This window comes from Homarus americanus, unplaced genomic scaffold (genome assembly GCF_018991925.1).
Source record: "Homarus americanus isolate GMGI-L3 unplaced genomic scaffold, GMGI_Hamer_2.0 scaffold10188, whole genome shotgun sequence".
In the NCBI taxonomy this organism is placed as follows: Eukaryota; Metazoa; Arthropoda; class Malacostraca; order Decapoda; family Nephropidae; genus Homarus; species Homarus americanus.
In genome coordinates, this window is record NW_024741309.1 from 144960 (window position 1) to 168584 (window position 23625).

Sequence of the window (23625 nt, forward strand, 5' to 3'; positions counted from 1 at the left end):
ACAATGAGGTGGATCAAAACCCAAGTTATATAAAAATTTATATTTGAACAGGTATGAAACAACTCATGGATGGAGATGAAAATCAAAACATGTTGAGGAATACACAAGGAAGTGGAAACAACAGGTTTACCAAGAAAGTTGGCAACTAATCACATAAACTAGTTCCTGCTTAATTTAAATGCAGCTGTTCAATGTTCAGCAACACTTACCCAAAATGAGCCTCCCTTAAAACTATATGTACAACTCAAATAATTTTGGGATATTTCATATCTAATAATGAACAGTTCCATTCAAATAAACTAAGAAAGGGTAAAGAGATGAAAAAAGATACATTAAGGAATTTCCAAGGAATGAGTTGGTAAGCAGATCAATGGTACAGGTACCAGCTGCCAGCCTCTGCTAGGCTATGACAACATGATAAACAAGGAGAGTTATCAGAACATCAGGTTTATTCCTCCTCATCTTCCTCATCCATTTTTGGCGGTGGTGTGGTAATGGGTCGTCGAAACAGCAATATATGTGGTTCTGGCAAGAACATTATTTTTAGTTATTAACACCTCAAATAATTCTAACTTATCTGTGTACAGTATTCTAAGAAGCAAATTTCAACCTTTACCTTAGAAAAATGAACCCCCCCAAAATGGAACTTCCCCATGAACTATCAACAAGCCAAACACTCATGAGCAAAGACCTATTATAATACTCTCACACCAAAAATAAAAATAAAATGACTGATTCATCAAGTAGAAACCAAAACTGAAGATAGGCAGATATATACACTGTAGTTGTGACACTCTTTATATATCGCCTTAATTCTCCAGTAGGAGGTTCTAAGATTCAGATATCATGGAATCCGCTTGCTAGCAGCCCCAGCCTTCCATAAAGATTAAAGCTGAGAATATTTTTAATATACAGTGGTCCCTTGGTTAACGAACGGTTCGGTTAACGAATTACCTTCCATAAGAATCTTAAATTCGGTTAACGAACAAAAATTCAATTAATGAAATCCTTACGAAAATCACGTTTTGTTGTGAGCATCAGCTGATGGGGTACTCTGCCAATTCAGTAATCTGTTCTATGTTTACATTCGTTTACACTGGAGTAAATATCAATAAAGTTTGTGCTCTTTAATATTTTTGCATGTTTTATATTAAAATTATTAGTCATTTTAACATTTATTTAACATATTGATAATATATGCAGTACAGGGAACTAGTTTGTTGTGCGCCCATCAGATGCGTGAGTCGGTCACAAGGCGTCATTTGAGTTTTGAAACCAGGGAGAGAGCATCTATTTTGTTGGTGTCTTGAATATTTTTGCATTTTTCATTGAAATTATTGGTCATTCTGAACTTTAGTTAACATATTGATAATATAGAGCACAGTGCAGTGTTGATTTAAAGAAAATAATTTTGAATTACACCCAGTGAACTTAAAATTTTATTGGTGAAATGACTGCATTAAACATGTTTCCCTGAAAGGTGATTTCTCCTCTATCCCCACTTCCTTCTCTTCTCCCTTTTCCTCCACCCCCACTTCTAATTCCCATCATCATCATCAACCAGGAGCCTTCTACATACACACCTCAAAGTAAGTGTACTTTACTGCAGTTTTGTTTTTGCTTTGTATGTACTTTTTGGTGAGCTGGAACCAATTACCCAATATCCCATTGAAACAATGGATTCGGTTAACGAACGACCTTCTGGAACGAATTGTGTTCTTTAACCGAGGGACCACTGTATTCTTTTACTGTACAGTACTGTACGTATAGTGTATGTAAAAAGTTTGCACATGCAGTAAATAATTTATTCAGCCAAATCAAATAACTGCCTGCCGCTCTTTGTATAAACTTATCAGAATACAAAAATTTATCAGTTCCAATGAAAATGAACACACACACAGTACCTCAGCATTCAGCAGAAACCGATTTCTTCTTCACTTCAGAAAGCAATTGAGTACAAAACATGGTTTGTTTAACTACTTTATTTTTCAATTATGGATTTTGATGGACGAAAGTGCTATAAATGTACAAACCATTATTTTTATTTTTTTACCAAATAGTATTAACTGTAACTTTATTAACAGTCACCTGTGGTCAGTAAAGAAATACCCTGTATATAAAAAACATTAAACTAGTACAGATTGCCCTCATTTCTGCTGGTGGTTACACCCCTAAACAATACTCATTTCTGTCGTGTATCTAATAAGCAAAACCAGTAATGATGGTTACATGTTAGAGCAAGAGTATGTGTGACAAATATTAATAAATTGTATGGCACTGTATGGCCAAGTTCAGTTTTATTTATAGTATTTTTGGGGGGGCTGTACAGTACAGTGCATACTGTATGAGCAAAGCTGATGGATCATTAGCCCCCTTCACAATTCGGGCCAACATAGGAGTCTATGATACACTACTGTACTGTACCTGTATTTTAAAAATGTTCTTGCTCTCAATTCCTCGCTGTTCTATGTTTATTCAGTTCCTCATTAACCTATTTTACTTCAAGATAGACAGTACTGTACCTGGTTCATGAATCATGTAGTGGACCCAGCCTTGGCTCTGCTGTACTCCAAGACTTCGCCATTCAGATTCTGACATCAGATGTGTCTTGGGAACGAGCTTGGACAAATCCTTGGGTAACATAACATGTCTGAAAAACATGACAATTGAATGAGTTTCAATGTACACTTAAAAAAAAAAAAAATAACAGTTATGGGGATCTGAAGAACATATTTATTTCATAGGAATACAATAATACTGTAATGTATCTGACAATAAATCATAATGGGAATGTGTTCTCTAGTTTTTCTAATAAACAAGATGCTGCTGCCACCTGCCCACGTGAGGGGAGGACGCTATCTTTGCGTACAGGAGTAGGAGGAGGAGTTTCACACACAAATAATAAAGCTACTATATTCAGTTTCATACTCATTCTATATAAGATGATGATATATTTAGATTAGAATGAACACAGTAATAACATCCCCCAAAACGGACAATTATTAATAATTCTGTAGTAGGATTTGCAAATTTTGTAATAGATTAATACAGAGGAATGCAGCGGTGGCTTCCAAGCAGAAGTAACAGTACCATCATCTTTCTCAAATACACCAACACTTGCAGCGAGTGTTATTACTGTACAGAATTATTATTAAAATTTATCGAAAACATAGACTAGCTTAGGATGGAAATATATTACTGTATTCTTAATAATATTGCTATTGCCATATTTTTATTTTATGTTAAGTTAAACAGGAAAGATTTTAATCAATAGGTTTGTATGGGAAGGAAGGAAGGTCAGTCGGTCATTTGCTGGCTTGGAAGCATTTGGGGTCAGTCTCTGTGTAGTATTTGTCAATATATGCACAAGCATGGCACCATTATCGGGAAAGCAAGTGGGAGCAGTCTCTTTACGGGAATTTGGGAAAACCTAAATACAACAAGGGTTATTTCTCGACCTAATTTGTTTTACACTTGAGGTAAGAAATAAGTTTTCTTTTACAGAGATTTTTCATTAGGTGGCTGGATAACCTGGAGCATTTTGTCCTTAAATATTACCATGATAAATGTTCTTACAAACAAAATCCCAATCACTGCTAGTTTAATGATGTCTTTCTAAAAACATTAACCCAAATATAAATTAACTGCCCATCACCCAATTATGTCTAAACACCAAAATAAATAATCATGGAAATTTTTATATCAACTTAACATAACATGTCTACATATACCTGAAAAATATACCCAACTAGACAAAGAACATTACAATAGAGCAACAACGAACAGACAAACAAACTCAACCGTTACTGAGCAAGAAAAGTGATAAATATGATCAATTAAATAAATATAACTATACGAAGGAAAGAAACAATAAGTATCCCAATTTCTTCACATTGGTTGGTGTGCAGGTGAGGGTACAGTAGAGGTGTGAGCTGACCAGCCACTTAACGTACACTCACCGGCACTTATTTCCTCCTCTAAACCTTCACTCACCTGTATTCAAACTTCTCGTCGTAGTATTTATCCGAGTAATAGATCCTGTGAGGCATAGTGGAGGCTGTAGCAGGTGGGGGTGCGAGGAGAGGATCTACGCTGTTCACCACGACTTTTAAACTTCATGTGGCGGTGTTGTGGACGTTTAAATTACCGTTCTGTGTTCTCATTGGTCCAGCCCGTGGCGGGACCTTTGAAATACTAAGATGTGATTGGCTAGCTAGAGTGTAACAGTAATGGCCAGGCAACATGACCAATGTTTAATAAATTTTACGGATGAAATAAATGACTATACTATTTTTTTAAAACAAGATGATTCAAACATGAATTACCCCAGTGTCATGTAACTATGCAAGAATAATTTTGAGTCAGCTTAGGTTTGATTCCTTTTCTAACAAAAACTGATATGCTAGTGATCGATCGTGGTACATAATATTGTTTTAACAGGAATTTTTGTCATATTTCTAACCTTAAACGGTGATGGAATTTAATAAGTAATAAAAATTAAATTACGTATCAAAATGATGAACATAAGTAAGGGATATACATTGGGAGGAAAGACTAATGAGAAGACACGGTTATCAATGCTTAGGTATAACCGATGACGTCATTTTACCTCTATGACTCATACAATATATATATATATATATATATGTACTCACCTCTGAAGATAATATATATTATCATATATATATATATATATATATATATATATATATATATATATATATATATATATATATATATATATATATATATATATATATATATATATTGATATATAGATAGATAGATATATATATATATATATATATATATATATATATATATATATATATATATATATATATATATATATATATATATATATATATATATATATATATATCGCCCTTTCGGACATACGTATTGTACAGTACATTACATACCAACAAGTACACTTTTCATGCTAACAAGTTAACATTACATTGTTTAATAATCAGATGAAAAAAGTTGGGGTGCTATTGTTCATATGATTCTTCTTTTCTACTACAGTACAGTGGTTATTTCCTTCAGTGGTGGCATTAAGGGACTGCAACTGCTGGGGAGCCTCAAGATATGAGGGACACCCAAGCAACCAATGTATCCCTTCCACAGTTACAATGAGCATAGCTTGTTGTATGTCATCTCAATGAGCAGAATCTGGTTTTCTGAGGCTACACAATGAAGTTACTAGATTCACACACTGGAAACTTTCTTGATCTGATTCAACTACTCACCCAGTTCAACCTCTTATGGATGAACAGCTGAGAAAGGTTTAGAGACAGGAATTATCTGAGCATTACCTGAGTTGGTGCATCCACACACATGCACTTTGTTGGCTTTCTGCTCATGGAGGACACCACAGGTAATAGCTTGTGTGAAAACCTTTTAAGCCATTGTGAAAAAGTAATCTCAACCTTACATACTGCAGGGAGTAGTCTTATAACAATGAAAGCAACATGATAGGATACAAGTAAGTAGCAAAGACAATATTGGAAATTAATGAGACTATTTTATACACACCTTGTGGTAGTCACAGCCCCAACCTGGCAATTGCTGATGCTGCAAAGTCAATAGTGTTCTCAGCGAGTCTTTTTTGGGCATTTTACAGCATTTATATGCTCTTTGCAGTTCCTTTGTACAGTGCTGGTCTATCCTGAAGAAATAATTACTAATCTAACCATCAAAGAAATATCCACAACTAGATGAGAATGTCAAGTTAACAGTGTCAACGTGCTCCATTATCAAATGAGGAAGTAGTATATGTTGCTCTAAATGCTCTTACTAAATATGTAGTTAAAGAAAGAGATATTGAGACAGTACAGTATCTACATTACCAAGAATATGCTTCAGGTGTACCAGTCCCTATTGCATCTGGAGAGCTTAGCTTTTCTTATCTGAAAGGACTACTAAAGATCCATTAAGACACAGGACTGGTACAGATTCACTTTGCCTTTCTCTGGATTATGATGACATTATCTCAACATTTGTGACTGCCAAAACAAGACAGGTGCACTTCTTCTTACTGCAGCATGGGTAAACCCAAAGGTACAGCATGTTGCAATAACAGATTTCAGTACACCAGAATTTGTTGTAAATCTGAGACACTGATAAGGGAAATGCTCGTCATTATTCTATTTGCCATATGTATAAAAGTACTGTATGCTGTTAGAGAGGCCTCAAATTACTAATGCCACCCCTTGTCTGCTTGTCTCTACAGTATTCTTACATCTGTTGGATGACACCAATATTTAGTTGAGGGTTCAGAGCCTCCCATCACCACACAAAACAACTAATAACTATCCAGGGTCTTTCATTGCGAAGGACAAAATATATAATAAATAAACAACATTCAGGAAAAATACTGATTATTGATATTTCTAAAAATTTTGCTGTACACATCCACATATCACATTTCAACACAATCCATGTCCATCTATCATATTCACAATATGTCCAGAAAGATGGACAGTCAGATACAATACTTCCTTTCCCTGCCACTTGTCTTCAGTACGGCAGGTGGCATCAACATATGAACTAACGGTGTGAATGCATAATATGAATAAAGGTGAATGAGAAAATACATCAAAACACATTTACTGGATGCTTAAGATAGGTATGGAACTGACAAACAACACATTCTTCTAGTTACAGTACAGTGGTCCCTCGGTTAACGAACGCCTCGGTTAATGAAATTTTGGTTAACGAATTACCTTCCATAAGAATCTTCACTTCGGTTAACGAATTCCTTACGAATTTTTCCCAACATGTTTTTGTCTGCTTTCGGCTGCTCACCAGCTGTAGTATTAGTCCTCCAATACAGTAATCAGTTTTAGGGCTTAAATTCGTTACCATTTGAGTAAATATAAAGAAGGTTGTACTATTCAATAATTTTCCAAGTCTCATATTAAAATTTTTAGTCATTTTAACAATTATTTAACATAATTGAAGTACAGGGAACTAGTTTTTAGCGTGCCAAACAGCCACTTGACTCACCCAGAATGGCGTCAGTTTGTGTCCCTGCTCAGAAATCCCATTGAAAAGATGGTTTCGTGTTAACGAACGACCTTCTGGAACGAATTGTGTTCGTTAACCGAGGGACCACTGTACTGGTGGTACAGTACATGGTTGAACTTCAGTACAGTATATCAACACAAATTCTAAGCAATATTGATCAACAGTGTTTATTTTTCGTTTTTTAATGAGGTGTTATAGTCCATATATAATTGGCATTGCTTACAGTCAATAAAAAAAGTATCAAACACCCCAACCATCCTGCCATGGGTAAGAATATGATACATCGTGCAAAAACTGTAAACGTACACCTGTATACACTAGCGTCAATTGGTTGTTACCGCACATTTTCTATTCCATGGACTTTAGGGTCATTGATACATATTTTACTGCTGTACATTATACATTACCCTTGTTCATATAGAGTAAACAACATATCAATTTAGGATGATTTTTATCTTGCATCAACATACTGTATTCATTCACATATTGTAATTAGTCAAGAAACTGCATATTTTTCCTTCATCTTACATTTATCGAAATTTTACCATTGTACTGTCACAAAATTTCCTAAACTAAGGAAAATTATTATTTTTTTTTTTATGATTCTTCTTTCTTAGAAGTGAATACATTTTATTTTTAACATATGAAAATTTTAATTATGGAGATGTTTGTATAATAACTTCTTAGTGTCTATGAACTTTGTACATTGAATGATGACAAAAGTGTTAAAGTATCATTGCACCTTTTCATTTAACCAGTTCTACATCCATTAGCTAAACAGGATATAAATGAAATTCTCTTGACCACAACTTCTTTTTAAGTCAGTACAGTACATTGTGCACAAAATACAGTAATTTTTATGTATGTAGCCCTCAAGAATGTTTGTGTGTACGCATGTTTGTGTAATGATTTTTAATTTATCTCTCAGGTACTTTGTCTTTATAACAGGTTTGTAGCTTATACCAGTGTTAATCTCTTATGTCTTATACTCTTCACTTCAAAGGGAATAATCCTCAATCACTCAGTCCAGAAATATTCCAGCACTTTCAATGGCAAGTTTTCTCCTCTTAATGTGTGGCCTCCATCCCATCCACCTGTTCTTAATCGTATAAATCAAAGACGTCATGCACTAGATCAAACTCTTCTCACTAAAAATTCCTCCATCTTTTCCATGACCACATTTCAGAAATCCCCAAACATCTCATCTTCCTCCACAATTCTACTCTACACAATACCACACATCATACCTGACTCTATCTTGTATACACAATAACAGATAAAGGTTTGGAGTATCAACTTGAAATATGGTCTGATCAGCAAGGTTTAATGAGTTCTCCCACCTTTTGGTAAATGCCTTCTTTCTTAACACAATCCTTCTCTTGACTTCCATGTCTAAGTAGGTACAGTATATAAGTGTAGTGTAGGTATGTATGTGTGTGTTTATGTGCTTGTGTATGTGTGTGCAGTTACATATACAGGAGCATGAATATGATTGTCCATGTATGTATACACACAGGCTTGTACATGTGGATGATGTGTTTTTGTATAACCATGCAAATGTTTATGTACAGATGAGTATACATAGTGTGAGTGAAAGTATGAGAATGTATGTATGTATAAAGGTAAGTACTGTATATGCAAATACATGAAAGTACAATAATATTTATGCAATTTTATGTAGCTGTCTTTGTCAATGAGGAAATTATATATACGTACAGTATGTATATACAGTGGTCCCTCGGTTAACGAACGGTTCGATTGACGAAATTTCGGTTAACGAATTACCTCCCATAAGGATCTTCAATTCAGTTAACGAACAAAACTTCGATTAACTTGTTGATGTTATCACTAATATCTGCACCACCTCATATGTTACGAAAGAAGATGAGTAGATATAAATACACATCTAATTATTTTTCTCAAATATATGATAAAATAAAATATGTAATATACCTGGTAGTTTAATGTAAAACTAACATAACCATATTATTGTAAAATCCAGACATAATTGTATACTCTTCCAAACTAGGAAGATGCTTTACTTACACTTAGGAAAGCCACATTTTACTTACAAACAGAATACCCAATAAATGTCAAGTGCACATACGTACTGTACATAGATGCACGTTTCCAAATACTGTATATAAAAACTCCATTTAAGGAAATGTCTTTTCTTATGGCATTTTAATATATATATGAAATAATAATTTTGTCACCAGGTATTATAAGGTGTAGCTAGTGAAATGGGCTCTAATTATGATGAGCATTATCTTAACCTAACTACAGGTTGTTGGGTTGCAGTGGATTTCTCCCCTACAAACGCTGTTTGTCGCTGCGTAGCCGACCCCGCGAATTCCCCAGTGTATGCCTCGTGGTCTAGGTCAACCAGCGCCGCCCACGGAGCGGGGGTCAACTACTAAGCCATGCCTACCCCCCGCTATTTAAGACATGACCTCGTGGTGATCTCTCTCTTTCTACCTACACCAACCAGCCAGCAACACCTCCTCCTCCTCCTCCTCCGCCTGCCTGGTGGTCCTCGCTCCCGCCGGCGAGCATGGCAACCCACAAGCTGTCCTCCTCTGAGCACCCTCACCAACCAGCTCTCTCTACATCACGCTTGTAACCATGCTGCCTTCCCAGCACCAAGCTGCATTGTACATCCAATACAACATGTATACAGAGAGCACATTGTGAGTTTCTTTTCTCCAACCCATCCTGAGTGTGAACACAAACCCATACCTCCACAGGATGGTCTTTGATTACCGGAACCTCAGGGTGTTGTGACCCTGCCTTGCCAGCTGTTCCCACCTTGTGGGTTGGTGCTAGGAAGGGCATCCAGCCATAAAACTTTGCTACAACATGCCTGATGCCAACCGGGTCACCAGTGTTATGCTCATCCCCTGGTCTTTGCTGCCACCCTGGGTTTATAATGGTAAGTGTGAGGGGGTGAACATCTCATTCTAGTTTTACCCAACAACTGCCAACAGGTAACTGTGGCTAAACCATTTAAGTGTAGAAAATGGCCTTAAAATGATGATTTTTGAACTATTAAAATTAGGTTAGGCTAGGGCCTATTAGGATTGGAGTCCATTTAACTTGTAACCAGTCATGTTTTCTTAGAAAAGTTGACTTTAGCTTTGAGATCTAACCTCTTTCTGGGAGTATGTTGAGGTCTTTCAGAAATTTGAAAGGATCTATAATGTCCTTCAAAACTGCTAGTGGCTGGCTAAACATCACTGACCCTGTTAAGTGAAATACTTTGCTACACTTGAAGCAAACATGTTACTCTGTAGTGAAATACCATGATCATGAAGTAACTGTTGAGATGAGGTATAAATATGGAATAATACTTAGACAATTACATATCTAATTTATACACTAAAAATACAGCTCTACCTAAAAAAAAGAAGAGCTTTCAGAAATATAAGTACTTCCTTTGACTTATACTACACTGGAGTAAACCAACAAACAAAAGTGTCTACACTATGTGTGCCATTTACCATCATAAAAAAAGGGGTAAAACACTTTAAAAAATCTCCCTTAAAACAAATTAAAATACCTAGGCACTCCCGTGCCTACAATAACAACATTTGGCTTATCCTTTTAACCCCTTTAGTGCCATTTCTGTACTTTATAATTTCATTCTGGTTACTGTCGTTAAATTTTATTCAGCTGAGGAAATATCTCTAGCAGCCAAAGGGCTAAGAGGTAAATATAATGGATATAACCATTAAATGAAACCGTTGACTGCTTAAACTGTCAAAAAGAATACTGTGGGGTGGGGAAGAGACAGGAAGATGGAAGGGGACATAAATATGAACAGAATACATATGGTAATAATTCTTGAGGTCATGTGGATACAGATTCCCAAAGCAGAAATCATCTGCTATTCAAGTGATGAGGTATGAATGAGGGTGAATAATGGGACAGTCTATGTTGCTCTCGTTCCTATCCACTCATACAATACTATACAATGATGGGAAATGGCTTAGAGACAAAGAAAAAATCTCCATTTTTTAAAATGCCAGGAACCATTTAATGGTCTTGTAGCAGAATGAGAGCTGGGAAGAGTATGAATGGTAGAAAATATAAGTGGAGAAACATAAAAGCACCTTAATTTTCTCCAGTCAGTTTCCAAAGGATGAGTGATTCATTCCAAACTCCACACTAGATTAAAGCAAACACAGTCTTAGAGACACTTGCAGTCTTATATGCGGTTTTACAATGAGGAAAATTTACAAAGGGAAAATCATGATATATGGCTTATTTTCACACTACAATTCCTTAGCAACTGGCTTTCCATCCAGTATGGCTTTGATGTCATCAGCATCTAGAGTTTCATACTTCATAAGTGCATCAGCCAGAGCCTTGTGTTCCCTGGCATGAGATTTCAAGATTGCCTTTGCTCGCTCATACGATTCCTGCAAATAAAGATAACAGACAATTAACTCGGCTTATGAGACAAAAGTCCACAAAGAACTCATATTTCTGTAGATTTAATCTACTGCACTGTTCTTGAGTGCACATGCAAATGAGTTGGCATAAATTGTCCAGTAACAAATCAAGTCATACTGTATATACAGTGTGTGTGTGTGTGTAAACAAAAGCCTTACTTGTAACAATCTCTTGATCTCTGTATCAATGCATTCTTTTGTTGACTGCCCAAGTGAGTCACCAGTGCTGATGAGCTGGCTAGAGTTGTCTTCAAATGTGCGAAGTCCCACACGCTCACTCATACCCAAGTCCTTCACCATGTGAGTGGCAATGTTGGTTGCTTGCTGATAGAACAAAAATATTACTTCATTACTGCCCAAAGAAGAAAGTTGTTCTCAAACTTTCACACTAAGAGTATCTTTTTTAAAGTAAGTGCTAGAGAATAAGGCTACACTGCTCCTCTTCTAAATAAATAAGAACAATGATAGAAACAAAATTAATAAATAATACCTTGAGATCAGAGGATGACCCAGAAGTGACGAGGTCATTACCAAAAATTAGTTCCTCTGCTGCTCTTCCACCCATAAGGGAGTCCATGGTGGCCAACATCTGACTTCTGGTCATGTGGTACTGCTCCTTGGCTGGGATGTAGGCAGTCTGTTCAGTGATCACGAAAAAAATTATTCTCAGGATTAAGTTTTGTGTAAATATTGGAAGAAAAAACAAATTGTGTAGAACAGAGGGTGAAATAACCTGCATCACACTGTAGTTTATACCAGCAGGAGTCTCAGTGTGAAGCAAGTGTATAATTACTCAACTATCGTATGTTTCTATAGCGCATTCATCCCCGTATAGCAGAATTTCTAAATTTTTGGGGGTATTTTTGTTCCTTGGGTAAAAAAATTTGCAAACTTCATGGCTTGTGAGCCTTAAGAACTATCAACTAACCTGTAACACGTCAGGATGTAAAGTTGCCCCTCTAACTACATAGTATACACGAGCCATTAAGTACTGTAGACCTGGGAGACTAAAGCTATCACTGAACTTAATTCAATAAAATACCATGCATACCTGATTACAAAAAATTAATAGATAAACACTGATTACAAAAATAAATAGATAAACAAAGTAATAGACAGGAACAAAACCAACAGTAATCTTCATCTCAAATTCTTATGGTGCAGTTAATCACAAATTGTTGAAGCCTCTTACATGTCCCAGAGATGGTCCTCGAGGGATGATGGTGACCTTGTGCAGAGGGTGAGAGTCCTTGGTATAAAAAGCCACCAGTGTATGGCCACCTTCATGGTAAGACGTCACCAGGTTTGCCTCCTCGTCTGGGATGCGAGATTTTCTTTCCGGTCCTGAAAACAGTACAGTACAGTACTATACATGAATGACAAAGGGAGGCCATAAATGTACAAAAACATCTTATTGAATGTGATAACACTGATGAAGTATCAAACTGGTTGTCATTTATTCTCCAAGGTAGGAGCACCCAGTACAGTTGTGAACAAGAATTTCCATAATGAAGAGACACCAAGGAAAAGACTTTAGAATTTAGGATGAACAAAGGAAGGATAAGGAACTGAGTGAAAAAATTACAGTGTTCAGTGACAGATAACCAACAGAAAAAAAATGGACCTCATAATATGATGACATACAGGACAAACAAAACTAAAGCAGCTTAAATTTTTATGGGGGAAGCAAAAAGTATGTGTTGAAAGAGGTGGAAGACTGAGTTGAGGTCAGTTCTGAATACCACTACTAAAGCTCAGATGAAATACCCAAGTCATATATAACACCTTTAATATAATGCTAACCACTTTAGTATAATTAGCTAGCCCACAGAATAATGAAATTATCCTCCAAGCACGGTGGGTTGTCATCGTACTCATGGGGTCAAAAGCAAAACCTGAATTTTCTAACACTTCAAAATATTTCCTTGATGTCTGCTCCTGAATGATAATGCCTACTGTTTTAATGCATCTTTTAACCCATTCTTGTTTCTCTCTCTTATTCTTCCTTTTTTCATGTGTGGTACAAAGACACTGCTGTCTGAGATGTCTAATGATGGTGTATTTTACTGAGATTAAGGCAAGAATTATGGGCCGAGGAGATGACAGAGAGTGGGGAGTAAACACTGACACTCCCTGAGGATGAAAAGTATGTAATTTATCTAAAATATTCAAAATGATCAGTACAACAGACCATATTCAACCTACCCATAAGGACCTTATCTCTTGCTGCCTCGAGATGCTTCATGGAGACCGAGTCAACCTGATCAGCGGCTGCTCTCAGTGCTGCCTGGTTGGTTACATTCTTTATATCCGCACCTGAAAACAAAAATAATTTACTCATACACACACAGCAAATCAATTCACTTCTACGTTAACTTGACTCGTTTCCGACTATGAGAGAGGATGATCGACGGATATGGAAACCTCAAGAAAGGGGATGTAGAATTGTAGTGACATGCAAGACACGCATTGAAAGACAAAGGAAAGAGGTACAAGGACATACTGTATAGTTTTGCCCTACAGACAAACAGACTTTGTCATCCAGTCACTGAGGGAGTTCCCAGGTCGTGATAGCAGTATTGTGTGTGAGAAGAGAAAGATGTTTTTGTCAACACTAAGTAGCTGGAAGGAAGAATACGATATTAATAAGAACTAAGCTTACCCAAAGACAAGAACTAAGCTTACCCAAAGACAACATCATTTTACTGTCACTTATCAATTCACTTTTTGGGGGTAAGTGGATTGACACCTATTCAGTCATCCTGGACCATAGTAAGTAAAGGCTTGTATGCATGAAACAAATTAGAGTAAAATGCTTGTAAAATATACTCCCCCACCTCTGGAAACCTGTAACTGGAACAAAGAATGGATGGATGGATGGATGGATGGATGGATGGATGGATGGATGGATGGATAGATAGATAGATAGATGGATGGATGGATGGATGGATGGATGGATGGATGGATGGATGGATGGATGGATGGATGGATGGATGGATAGATGGATGGATGGATGGATGAATGGATGGATGAATGGATGGATGGATGGATGGAAAGGATAAAGACTTAAGTTACAGGTGGTGGGAACATCAAAACTGAGATACGTACCAGTGAACCCCGTGGTACCTCGGGAGAGAACATTTTTGTCTACGTCGTGTCCAACCTTCACTTTACCCAAGTAGTATTCAAAAATCTCTTTCCTCCCAGCAAGGTCTGGAACAGGAACCTGTAACAAACAACAGTGGCTTATGAATGAATACTTGATAATAAGGGGGAAATATATGCTACCATACTGCTGAAGGTGGTGTATCTCTCCCCAACTCGCACCCTCCACTGTGTAAGCGTTTTAAAAGTGTTAATTTGTTTATCTTTTATATTTCATTTATTCAAACTTTTAACCGTCACATGTAAACTGCACAATACTGCCCCTCTGTGCATACAATATACCGTATGTCTCAGCTATATGTAAAAGTGATGGAAAGTACTTATAGGTGGTTATATGTTTATTTTACAATACTGTATTTCAATTACCTAACACAAAGATGCATTATTGTACTATGTTACACTCCAGTATGTTGTAATATGGTTTAATGTGAAAGAACAACCAATTGTGTAGAATGAAGTTAGTTTCATAAAAAAAAAAAAAATCTGGTTGCCAAATTTATCCAAAGAAAATATACAGCGCAGCTCTTCTGTTAATAAGGCGGTGCATGAGTGTGTTAAGAACAGAAGCATTTCATAGACAGCTGCAGAGACATGGATATAGGTGATGATGGCACAAAAATAAATATTATTCAGAGTAATGATGTTCGTACTAAACCAAACTATAGTCTTACCAAACAGCTCTAGTTATCTAGCCTTCAACAGGTCTTACTCCTTCTTGAACAGTAATGTTGTCTTTCAAAGATATTTTCTTTATATTAATATACAATTGTATCATTCACAGACATATATCTTCCTGCACAAGGCTAATCAATGCTCATAAACAACAAACTTGAAACACACAATACTCATATAACAGTCTTACCTGCATAATAACACCTGGAACCATGACACTTATCTCTGGAGTGTCACATAAGAGATCTGACACTTAGCTTTTAGGAGACATGTTGGAGCCAGTCTGAGGTTTTACTCTCTATGAATATTGTCTTGTAACTGAATTTAAAATATCAGATTGACTTTGTACAGTATTACAACAAGAGACATAAGTGTTAGTAATGTGACCTCCTGCTGCCTCCAGAGAGCAACTTCCACATGTGATCTCCCTCACTCCAGGATGATGGGCTGGCTAACAGTTTCATTTACAAACACACTAATAAATCAACCCCAGCTGTCATAACCGAGTGTAAGTCAATGGATCAAAATAGTAAAACAAACAGCGTAATATAAGCTGCCAGGCGAACAGGAAAATACTGAAGTTATCTCCTTGTTTTTTCCGAGTCTCATTCACAATACAGTATATATAGTATACTGTAGTATCTCAAAAACTAAAAATAATCTATAATGACCAATGTTTTCTAATATGTTACCAGAAACACAATCACTTTTTGTGAAGCCAAGCTCATGTGCAATCTTTCCCATTGTGTCATTTGCTGTTCATTTTATATTTTTGGGTAAGTAAGTAATATAAAATTGTGCAGTACCAAACTGTTCCAATTTTACTCATCCCATATAGTAACTGCTGAAACAATATCAACAACACTAAATGGTCCTCTATGAAAAAATTTTCAAGCACTAAACAATAAAACATAAACTGACCTGGACTTCCACATCAAATCTTCCAGGTCGCAGGAGAGCTCTGTCAAGATCATCCCTTCGGTTGGTGGCCCCTAAGACAATAACACCCTCATTCTTATGGAAACCATCCATCTCTGCTAACAACTGGTTGATTGTCTGATTGGCATATGGATGTAATACAGAGTTGGAACGTTTAGCTCCAACCGAGTCAATTTCATCAATAAAGATCACACAGGGAGCCCGTATCTTGGCTGCTCCTGTAACATCAATAATGACATGTTAAAGTGTCAACAAACCAGGATGAAATTATCATAATATTAATTTTACATAGCAATATCCCTTTAACCCCTTCTGAATGGGGTTGCCTCTGAGCTGAATAAAATCATCTGGCATTAGCCAAATAAAATGGTAAAAGTGGCATCTCTGTAGTGAAGGGATTAAATCAATCAACACAATGTTTAGAGTGAACATATCTTGCAAAAAACAAAAGAAAAGGATCTATTTATCCCTCTGTGAACTATCCCCCCTTTTTTATATTGATTACCATATGAATTACAACTTCATCATCATTCAGTTTTCAGCAAAATGTATCTTGATTCACATCTGAGACTCCTTATTCATTGGAAGCTTAGATCCAATGGTGTATGAACAAATTCTTGGATATAAATATTTACTTGAACAGGTAATAGGAAGGGCATCCAGTCATATAACTTTCTTAAAATTTGCCAAATGACAACCAGGACACCATGCCATTAGGTAGGCATGTCTAATCCAAACAAGCGTGGAATATGGCCATAAACAGTGATAATGATGATGACTAAAATGGGTACAGAAAGAACTAACATTATTACCCCTTATGGGTCTGAAGGGACAGTTACATGTTACCTAGATGGTTTAACATCAAGGTAAATGAAATTCAATACTTCCTTGTGGTGAGAGACAGAATGAGTGTAATGAATGAGGATAAACAACACGATATACAGCATTTCAGAGGTAAATTTTATGCCACAAAAGAAAAAATATACCACATATAAGGAAGACTTACGGAAGAGGTCACGCACTCTACGGGCGCCTTGTCCAACCAAGATCTCATCAAACTCTGGGCCAGCAGCATGGAAGAAGGGCACACCAGCTTCTCCAGCCACAGCTCGTGCAAGAAGAGTTTTGCCAGTACCCGGTGGACCCACTAACAGCACACCTTTTGGCAGTTCAGCTCCCAAGGAGGTAAATTTTTCAGGGTTTCTTAAGAATTCAACAATTTCTTGCAGTTCTTGCTTGGCTTCCTCCACCTGTTAAACACTCACATTATTACTATGGCATAACAGTATTTTGCAATAAATATATGAAAGGCTTGTTATAAAGAATGAAAAAAAGCTAAATAACACAGAAATCAAGAAAAACTAACATACCCCTTTTACATCCTCAAATGAAACAGTAATTTCTTCAGGATGGACTTCATTACCATTTCCAACATGCATCCTGAATACAGACCCTCCCATGCCACCTGTAGAGAAGGAAAATATATGTTAATTTATATATTTAATTAGTTTAAATGGAAATGATCTTGTGTATGCAGAAAACTGGGGCAATAGAGTCAATTGTGTGTGTGTGTCTGTACCATGTAGTAGGTTTCAGACACCGCACTCATTCTAACTTTCCACACTACTATTGGTTTTAGAATGACGTTCTTCTGCTCACCTTTATACCACATTCTTAAAGCAGAGAACACCATGAAATAAGCAGCTACACCTGGTTCTAGTCTCATAAAACTTTAGCATTGCTTACACTAGATAGATAGATAAAGATAAGTAGATAAAGATGGATAGATAGAAAGTAATTAGTAAAACCATCATACATGTTTACACGGCTAAAAGTATGTCTGTAACAGAACAACAAGGCTGACCTACATTACCACAGCAATGAGAAGACAACAAACATAATCGGGTCCTCACCCATCAGAGAGATGAGTATGGCTATGAACACCACAACGGCTAAAACCTGCTGGAAGTTACGTATCCACCTCATGGCCCGGGACTGTTGTTTCTGTGGGTCAGCTGCCAGGTAACCTTCAGCAAAAGCCACTTTGAGAGATTTGCGACCTCCTTCTGTCGCCTCCTCCGACATCAGACCTGTGAAAATAGGTTACAAAATAGGGATCACACTACTGTCAAAATTAAAAGAATTAATCTACAGTATATGCATCTCTAAAAGCAACTCCCCCTTACAGAGTTAAGAGACAGACAATGTTATACCATTACAGTATGTGTTCTGCAGGGTGAGCTTATAAAATAGCAATTTGAGTAACTTCTTTACTAGTTTACTAAATACACCAATGAGTTATGAGTTATAAATATACCCAAACCATGATTAAAACACACATACACACCTCAATATTTGTACCATGATTAAAGAATTACATTTCTAAGCTAATTGATCTGTCCACCAAAGGATGCTTTAACTTCAAGTAATTAAATGGCACTTAGACCAGGTCATAAGATATTGGCTCATATTGAATTTTCAGGAGGCCCAGGACATGAATACAGGTATACTACAAACACTTTCTATCACATCTGTAAAGCTTCACCTTATGTAAAAATATTTACCTTTTAGTTTAGTGTTGTGTTCTGTTTCCTGTTGCAAAGTTCTATTGGTTACAGAGCGCTGTCTGGACTTCAAACCATCACGTAACCTGTTCGTCACAGATGATTGCCGAAGAGCTTCTCGTTCAATAGACTGCTGTGTCTTGAAACCACAATACTGCACAACATCTGAAAATTAAAGAAACAAGAACACATGTACTTTCTCCTTTCAATCTCATAACCAACCTCTTGAGCCCTTCATCTGTCTGCCTGCATTCTTCTCCCTTCCACTTCTGTTATGGCAGTTCATCTCTTAAGTAGCTACCTACAGTCTTTCCTATTTTTTAACATTTCTCATAACTGCCTTTTATCACTGTTGAAAGTCACTTAGAGGAAAAAAGCTCCTTAAAATATAGGTAACTCAATAGTGTTTAACTCAAAGTAAACTTATTAGCGTTTATTCCATAATTCAAGTCTGATAATCACTTTTGTTTAGCAGGGAGAGGTTGGTGCACTCTAGCCTCCTGTTCAATAGCTTCACTGTGTTGGTGAATAAGTGGATAACTTTCTTTCGACAAAAACACCTATGTTATACTCTATTTGTTCTGAATCCTAATACTATCATTCATGTTCAGAACCACAGAAAAGCACTAACAGAGATCTCATAGTACAGATGGTGGGCCTTATAATAGCAATTCTTTTGTTTTTCATGATATGTGACCTGGTGCCCCTTATAACTAAACAAAAGATGCACATGGCTCATACTCACTTGGCGAGAGGGTGTGTGATGACAGAAGTTTCTTAGTAATATTGAAGAGAGGTTGAAGTCGTACGTCTCCAGAAAAAGATGGTGCGATGGAACCCATATGTTTATTTTCTAGGAAGGTGTTCGCTGATTTATGAGAAACATGCCATCTTTGTTTTCTATCTGTAAAACATAACGACATGATTATCTATTTAAGATAATTCAATTAACATGTCATCATAAACTGAGTCTAAGGATCTCCCTACATGACGTGGGAACAGTCACTGCCCTCATCACACAGCTCTTTCTCCCACAGTCACAGTCACAAGTGGGAGTTATTGTAACTCTTAAATTCTGTACACTTACATCTTGATTCATCATGAACTACCACTTTAACATAACAATTGAGTCAAGATATACAGTATATCTAGTTAATGTCCGGTACTGGTTGACTTCGGACTATCATACTGTAAGTCCAATAAGTCCGGTAGAAGGTCTGTTACTTATCGGTCTATCTGAGAAATTGCTTTATTGGCTCTACCTTCACCTCAATTACTCCTATACAGTATGAAGTCTCCACTGTATATCACTTCATTACTATGACAGAGATACAACAAACATCAAATCTTCAAGAGACAACAGAACACTAACCAAGAAGGTGTGATGACTGCAGGCATTCCTTGGTCAAGTCCACCACACAGGGCAGGTTCACCTTAGGTCCATGAAGAGCAAGGTGATGTAATAACTGAGGCGTCACCAGTTTACTCACTTCCTCAAGTCCCGACTCACCCAACAGCTGTACGGTCTAAGGGTACGAACAGAAATTCATATAAGTATCATCTATATACCTGTATAGATATTTTCAATATATCAATAAGTATCCTATTACCCCCATCTCACTACACAGCCCAGTAGATCACTCAGACTCTCTTTAACACAAATTAATCCTAATACAGTAAATATCTCGACTTTCTTCCAGTGTTACCAATTTTCCCATACACACTCATACCATTACCAGTGTTACCAGCCCTCCCACACACACACACACACTATTACAGTACATATTCCATCTGTGGTATATATCTAATTGTTTTCACTTCACTCTTAATCACTCTCCTAATACCTGCAACACCTATTTCATTTTTAGATCGATATTCATCAAGAAACCCACTAACACTATTTTGTATCCCTCTCTAGTATATAACTGTATTATGGTATTGTATCACATAATTAATACTGTACCTCAGCCAAGTGGTCAGAGCACATAATGTCAACAGTGTTTGGTGCGTGATTTCCATTTTGTTTCGAAGCGTTGGCCTTGTTGTGACCTCTTCTCACACCCGGGTACTGTGACACAATGTAGGACAACGGCAACACAACCTGCAGAACAAGAAGCCATATAATGATATAATGTATTGCATGTGATGACCTTGCTAAAATTTAAAATAATTACATTTGTCTATTATACAATTTTACAGCAATTATGTTTAACTCTTGTTATTTTTTGGCCTAAAATGTCTCAAAAAACATAAAAAATATTAAATACATGTTATTTTTATCCATTTGTTTAATATCAAAGTGTAGATGATAAGCCAAACTAAATTACATGAAATAAAATGCTGTAATGTTAATATGATGGAAGAAAAGGAGATGGAAAGGACTTTTGCTTAAAAAAAATAGATATACAGTACTGGAATTGATATGGGAGTGAATTACTTGTGTGCAGTACTGTACAGGCAGTCCCCGCGTTATAAACAGGTTTCATTCCTGTTTGTAAGTCGGATCAGTGTTACTTCCATAGGTTAGGTTAGGTTAAAACACAAGCCTGCCCATACAAATAACAATGACAACATAACAAATGATGTAAATATGTGATGTTAAAGGTAATACCAACAAGACTATTGGCAGTCAGTACAGTGTGTCACATCAGTGTTCTCAGTGACGTTCTCAGACAACATCCACCAAAGCTAAAAGTAAATTCAGTTGCTACACCAAGAAGCTTATTACTTGTTAATAAATTATATATGAGAATTTTTAATCATCTACATAAAAATGTTCTAAAGTCGCTGCAGGTTTTTGTGATTATGAAACAGAAGCGTTAATGACTATGAAACAGCTGCCTCTTGGCGCTCACATCAACAACTCACGGAAATAATGGAGATGCAAAATTAAGAAGGTTGTTATTCCTCCGATTTATTTATTTTTTGACCAAGGAACAAGACATTGTTTCTCTAGGGATGTATGTTATACTCTATGTACAAGTTATAACTGTTTTATGAGGAAATTCTTCAGTGTTTTATGACCCATTTCTCCTTTCGCAGAGCTTTTATGATTTGGTTACCACCAGCGGATAGAAAATAAAAAACACCTCAGTAATAACCATGTCTCGGTGTAGAGTCGAGGAGTTGGTTTTTACTATATAATAATCTTTTTTATCTTAGAGATACAAAAAAAGAAAAATTAGTATAAATTGTTTTCCTACAGTTGCTCCTTCTTACGATTGTGTACATTATTACCTTCTGGTGAATGAAAATGAACTATCGGCAGCCTATGTCTTACCTCAGCAGGAACAGGCCTCTGAGAGTGGCCAAAATCTGCTCCACCTATAACCAGACATAATTCACTAATGGATTGTTTTAATTATCTCAAGACGTACAAACTCCCTGGAGGCCAGTAGTTTGGGCCTACTTGCTACTGTAGTGAAGAATTGCCCAATATAATTCTCATCATAATTAATAACGAACTACTATGGTTAACAATCATAGAAGTGGTGTTTCAAAAGTGGCACTCTGGCACCACCTCCCCACTGGTACAAGTTACATAACTATAAATACAATAGGATTCCCTCTTACCTGGTTGTGAAGGAAGCTGCTGGATGTACTGAACATTGTGACTGGTATAAAGGGTACAGGTGAGGGGTGGTGGTGTCACAGCTGCAATAATACTTTACACGACCAAAAAAATGCAGGTCCCTCCGTTTGCACTCACGGTAAACAATCTTAAGATAATACCACGAACCTGTAGAATTCATCATCTATTTTTTTTTCCTATTTTGATGACAGCCAAGTTCAAATATGTTTTAATCAGACAAAATTGAATAAAAAGACCCAATTTATCCGAATGATCTTAAATATATATATTTCTATTAAGTTGGTTAAAGTTAAGTGTTTTGTTAGAGAAGGTTGTTCATTTCATTATATAATGCCAAAATTTCCATTATGGTAAATACCTGTGATAATATTTGTTTTATATTACCCCAAAAAAAACTATGCAAGCTTTTAGTTATGATTATCTTATCTAGAAGGAAAATGGCTAGTTCCGTTTTGATCGTGGTATTACCGTAACATTATTCATCTTGCGCACCGCAGTGTTGTAAACATTAGAATAAGTGAAGGTCAAGATGCGGATTAACATGTTATATCATTCACTAACATTACTATACATATTAATACATAGATAACCTTTTTTTGTGGGAACTACTTTTTTTTTCATTAATTAGTGGAGTTAAATAATCTACTGTAGCTGTGATCCAAAACTTTAATGGTGAAAGGATGACAATGCATTTATCATTCATGGTAACTATTATATCACCCTCTACAGTGTGTGAGTCATAATTATATGTAATGTTTCCTCTATTGATAGCACATACATTGATTTTATATTCCAGTCTACTTTAGATTATACATAACAATAACCATTTAATCTCGAAAAAGAAATGTATAATCATGTCAAGAAAATGGGGGAGAGGGTGTAGTGAGGGTGACTACTTTTGGGTATACTGAACATATGTAAGTATTGCCTGATGATAGTTAGCTAATAGACTGAAAATATCATAAAATAAATTGTATTTTAGTTAGTGTGATTAATTCGTGATATTGATAACAATAAGATTATATCCATGATATTTACTTGAAAACATTATCGTTTTGTAAAGCAACTAAGAAAAAAAAATCTAATTGTTATGAAATCCGCCAGATGTCATCACGTGATTGACCAATAATGACGCACCCACCTCACCAATCTAGCCATAACTACCACAGGATCGTAAAGTATGTGCAGTGGATTTCTCCCCTACAAA

At 36.3% G+C, this 23625-nt stretch overlaps 2 protein-coding genes across 2 annotated transcripts; both read right to left on the reverse strand.

Moving 5' to 3' along the window:
- Positions 1-25: 25 nt before the first annotated feature.
- On the reverse strand, positions 26-4144 carry LOC121875830 (cyclin-dependent kinases regulatory subunit 1-like). The gene is made up of 3 exons (XM_042380528.1): positions 3994-4144; positions 2523-2650; positions 26-525 (listed from the first exon to the last, which is right to left on the reverse strand). Exons 1-3 carry the CDS (start codon positions 4047-4049, stop codon positions 449-451), a joined length of 261 nt encoding a protein of 86 aa, XP_042236462.1. The 5' UTR covers positions 4050-4144; the 3' UTR covers positions 26-448.
- Positions 4145-10389: 6245 nt separating this feature from the next.
- LOC121875831 (ATP-dependent zinc metalloprotease YME1L-like) lies at positions 10390-22535 on the reverse strand. Its single transcript, XM_042380529.1, has 15 exons — positions 22400-22535; positions 20790-20927; positions 20199-20352; positions 19572-19730; positions 18827-18991; positions 18176-18352; positions 17633-17727; positions 17269-17512; positions 16245-16480; positions 14595-14712; positions 13692-13802; positions 12679-12830; positions 11977-12123; positions 11646-11810; positions 10390-11453 (listed from the first exon to the last, which is right to left on the reverse strand). The coding sequence occupies exons 1-15, from the start codon at positions 22433-22435 to the stop codon at positions 11307-11309; spliced, it is 2244 nt and encodes a 747-aa protein (XP_042236463.1). The 5' UTR covers positions 22436-22535; the 3' UTR covers positions 10390-11306.
- Positions 22536-23625: the final 1090 nt, after the last annotated feature.

Excerpts from the sequence above, each read along its gene's own strand:
- LOC121875831 (XM_042380529.1), bottom strand. The coding sequence starts at position 22,435 with ATGTTCAGTACATCCAGCAGCTTCCTTCACAACCAG. Across the intron at positions 20,928-22,399 it reads GCAGCTTCCTTCACAACCAG|GTTGTGTTGCCGTTGTCCTA; the intron begins GTAAGAGGGAAT and ends CTTGTTCTGCAG. Across the intron at positions 17,513-17,632 it reads CATTTGAGGATGTAAAAGGG|GTGGAGGAAGCCAAGCAAGA; the intron begins GTATGTTAGTTT and ends AGTGTTTAACAG.
- LOC121875830 (XM_042380528.1), bottom strand. The coding sequence starts at position 4,049 with ATGCCTCACAGGATCTATTACTCGGATAAATACTACGACGAGAAGTTT. Across the intron at positions 2,651-3,993 it reads GACGAGAAGTTTGAATACAG|ACATGTTATGTTACCCAAGG; the intron begins GTGAGTGAAGGT and ends CATGTTTTTCAG. Across the intron at positions 526-2,522 it reads CTACATGATTCATGAACCAG|AACCACATATATTGCTGTTT; the intron begins GTACAGTACTGT and ends TGTTCTTGCCAG.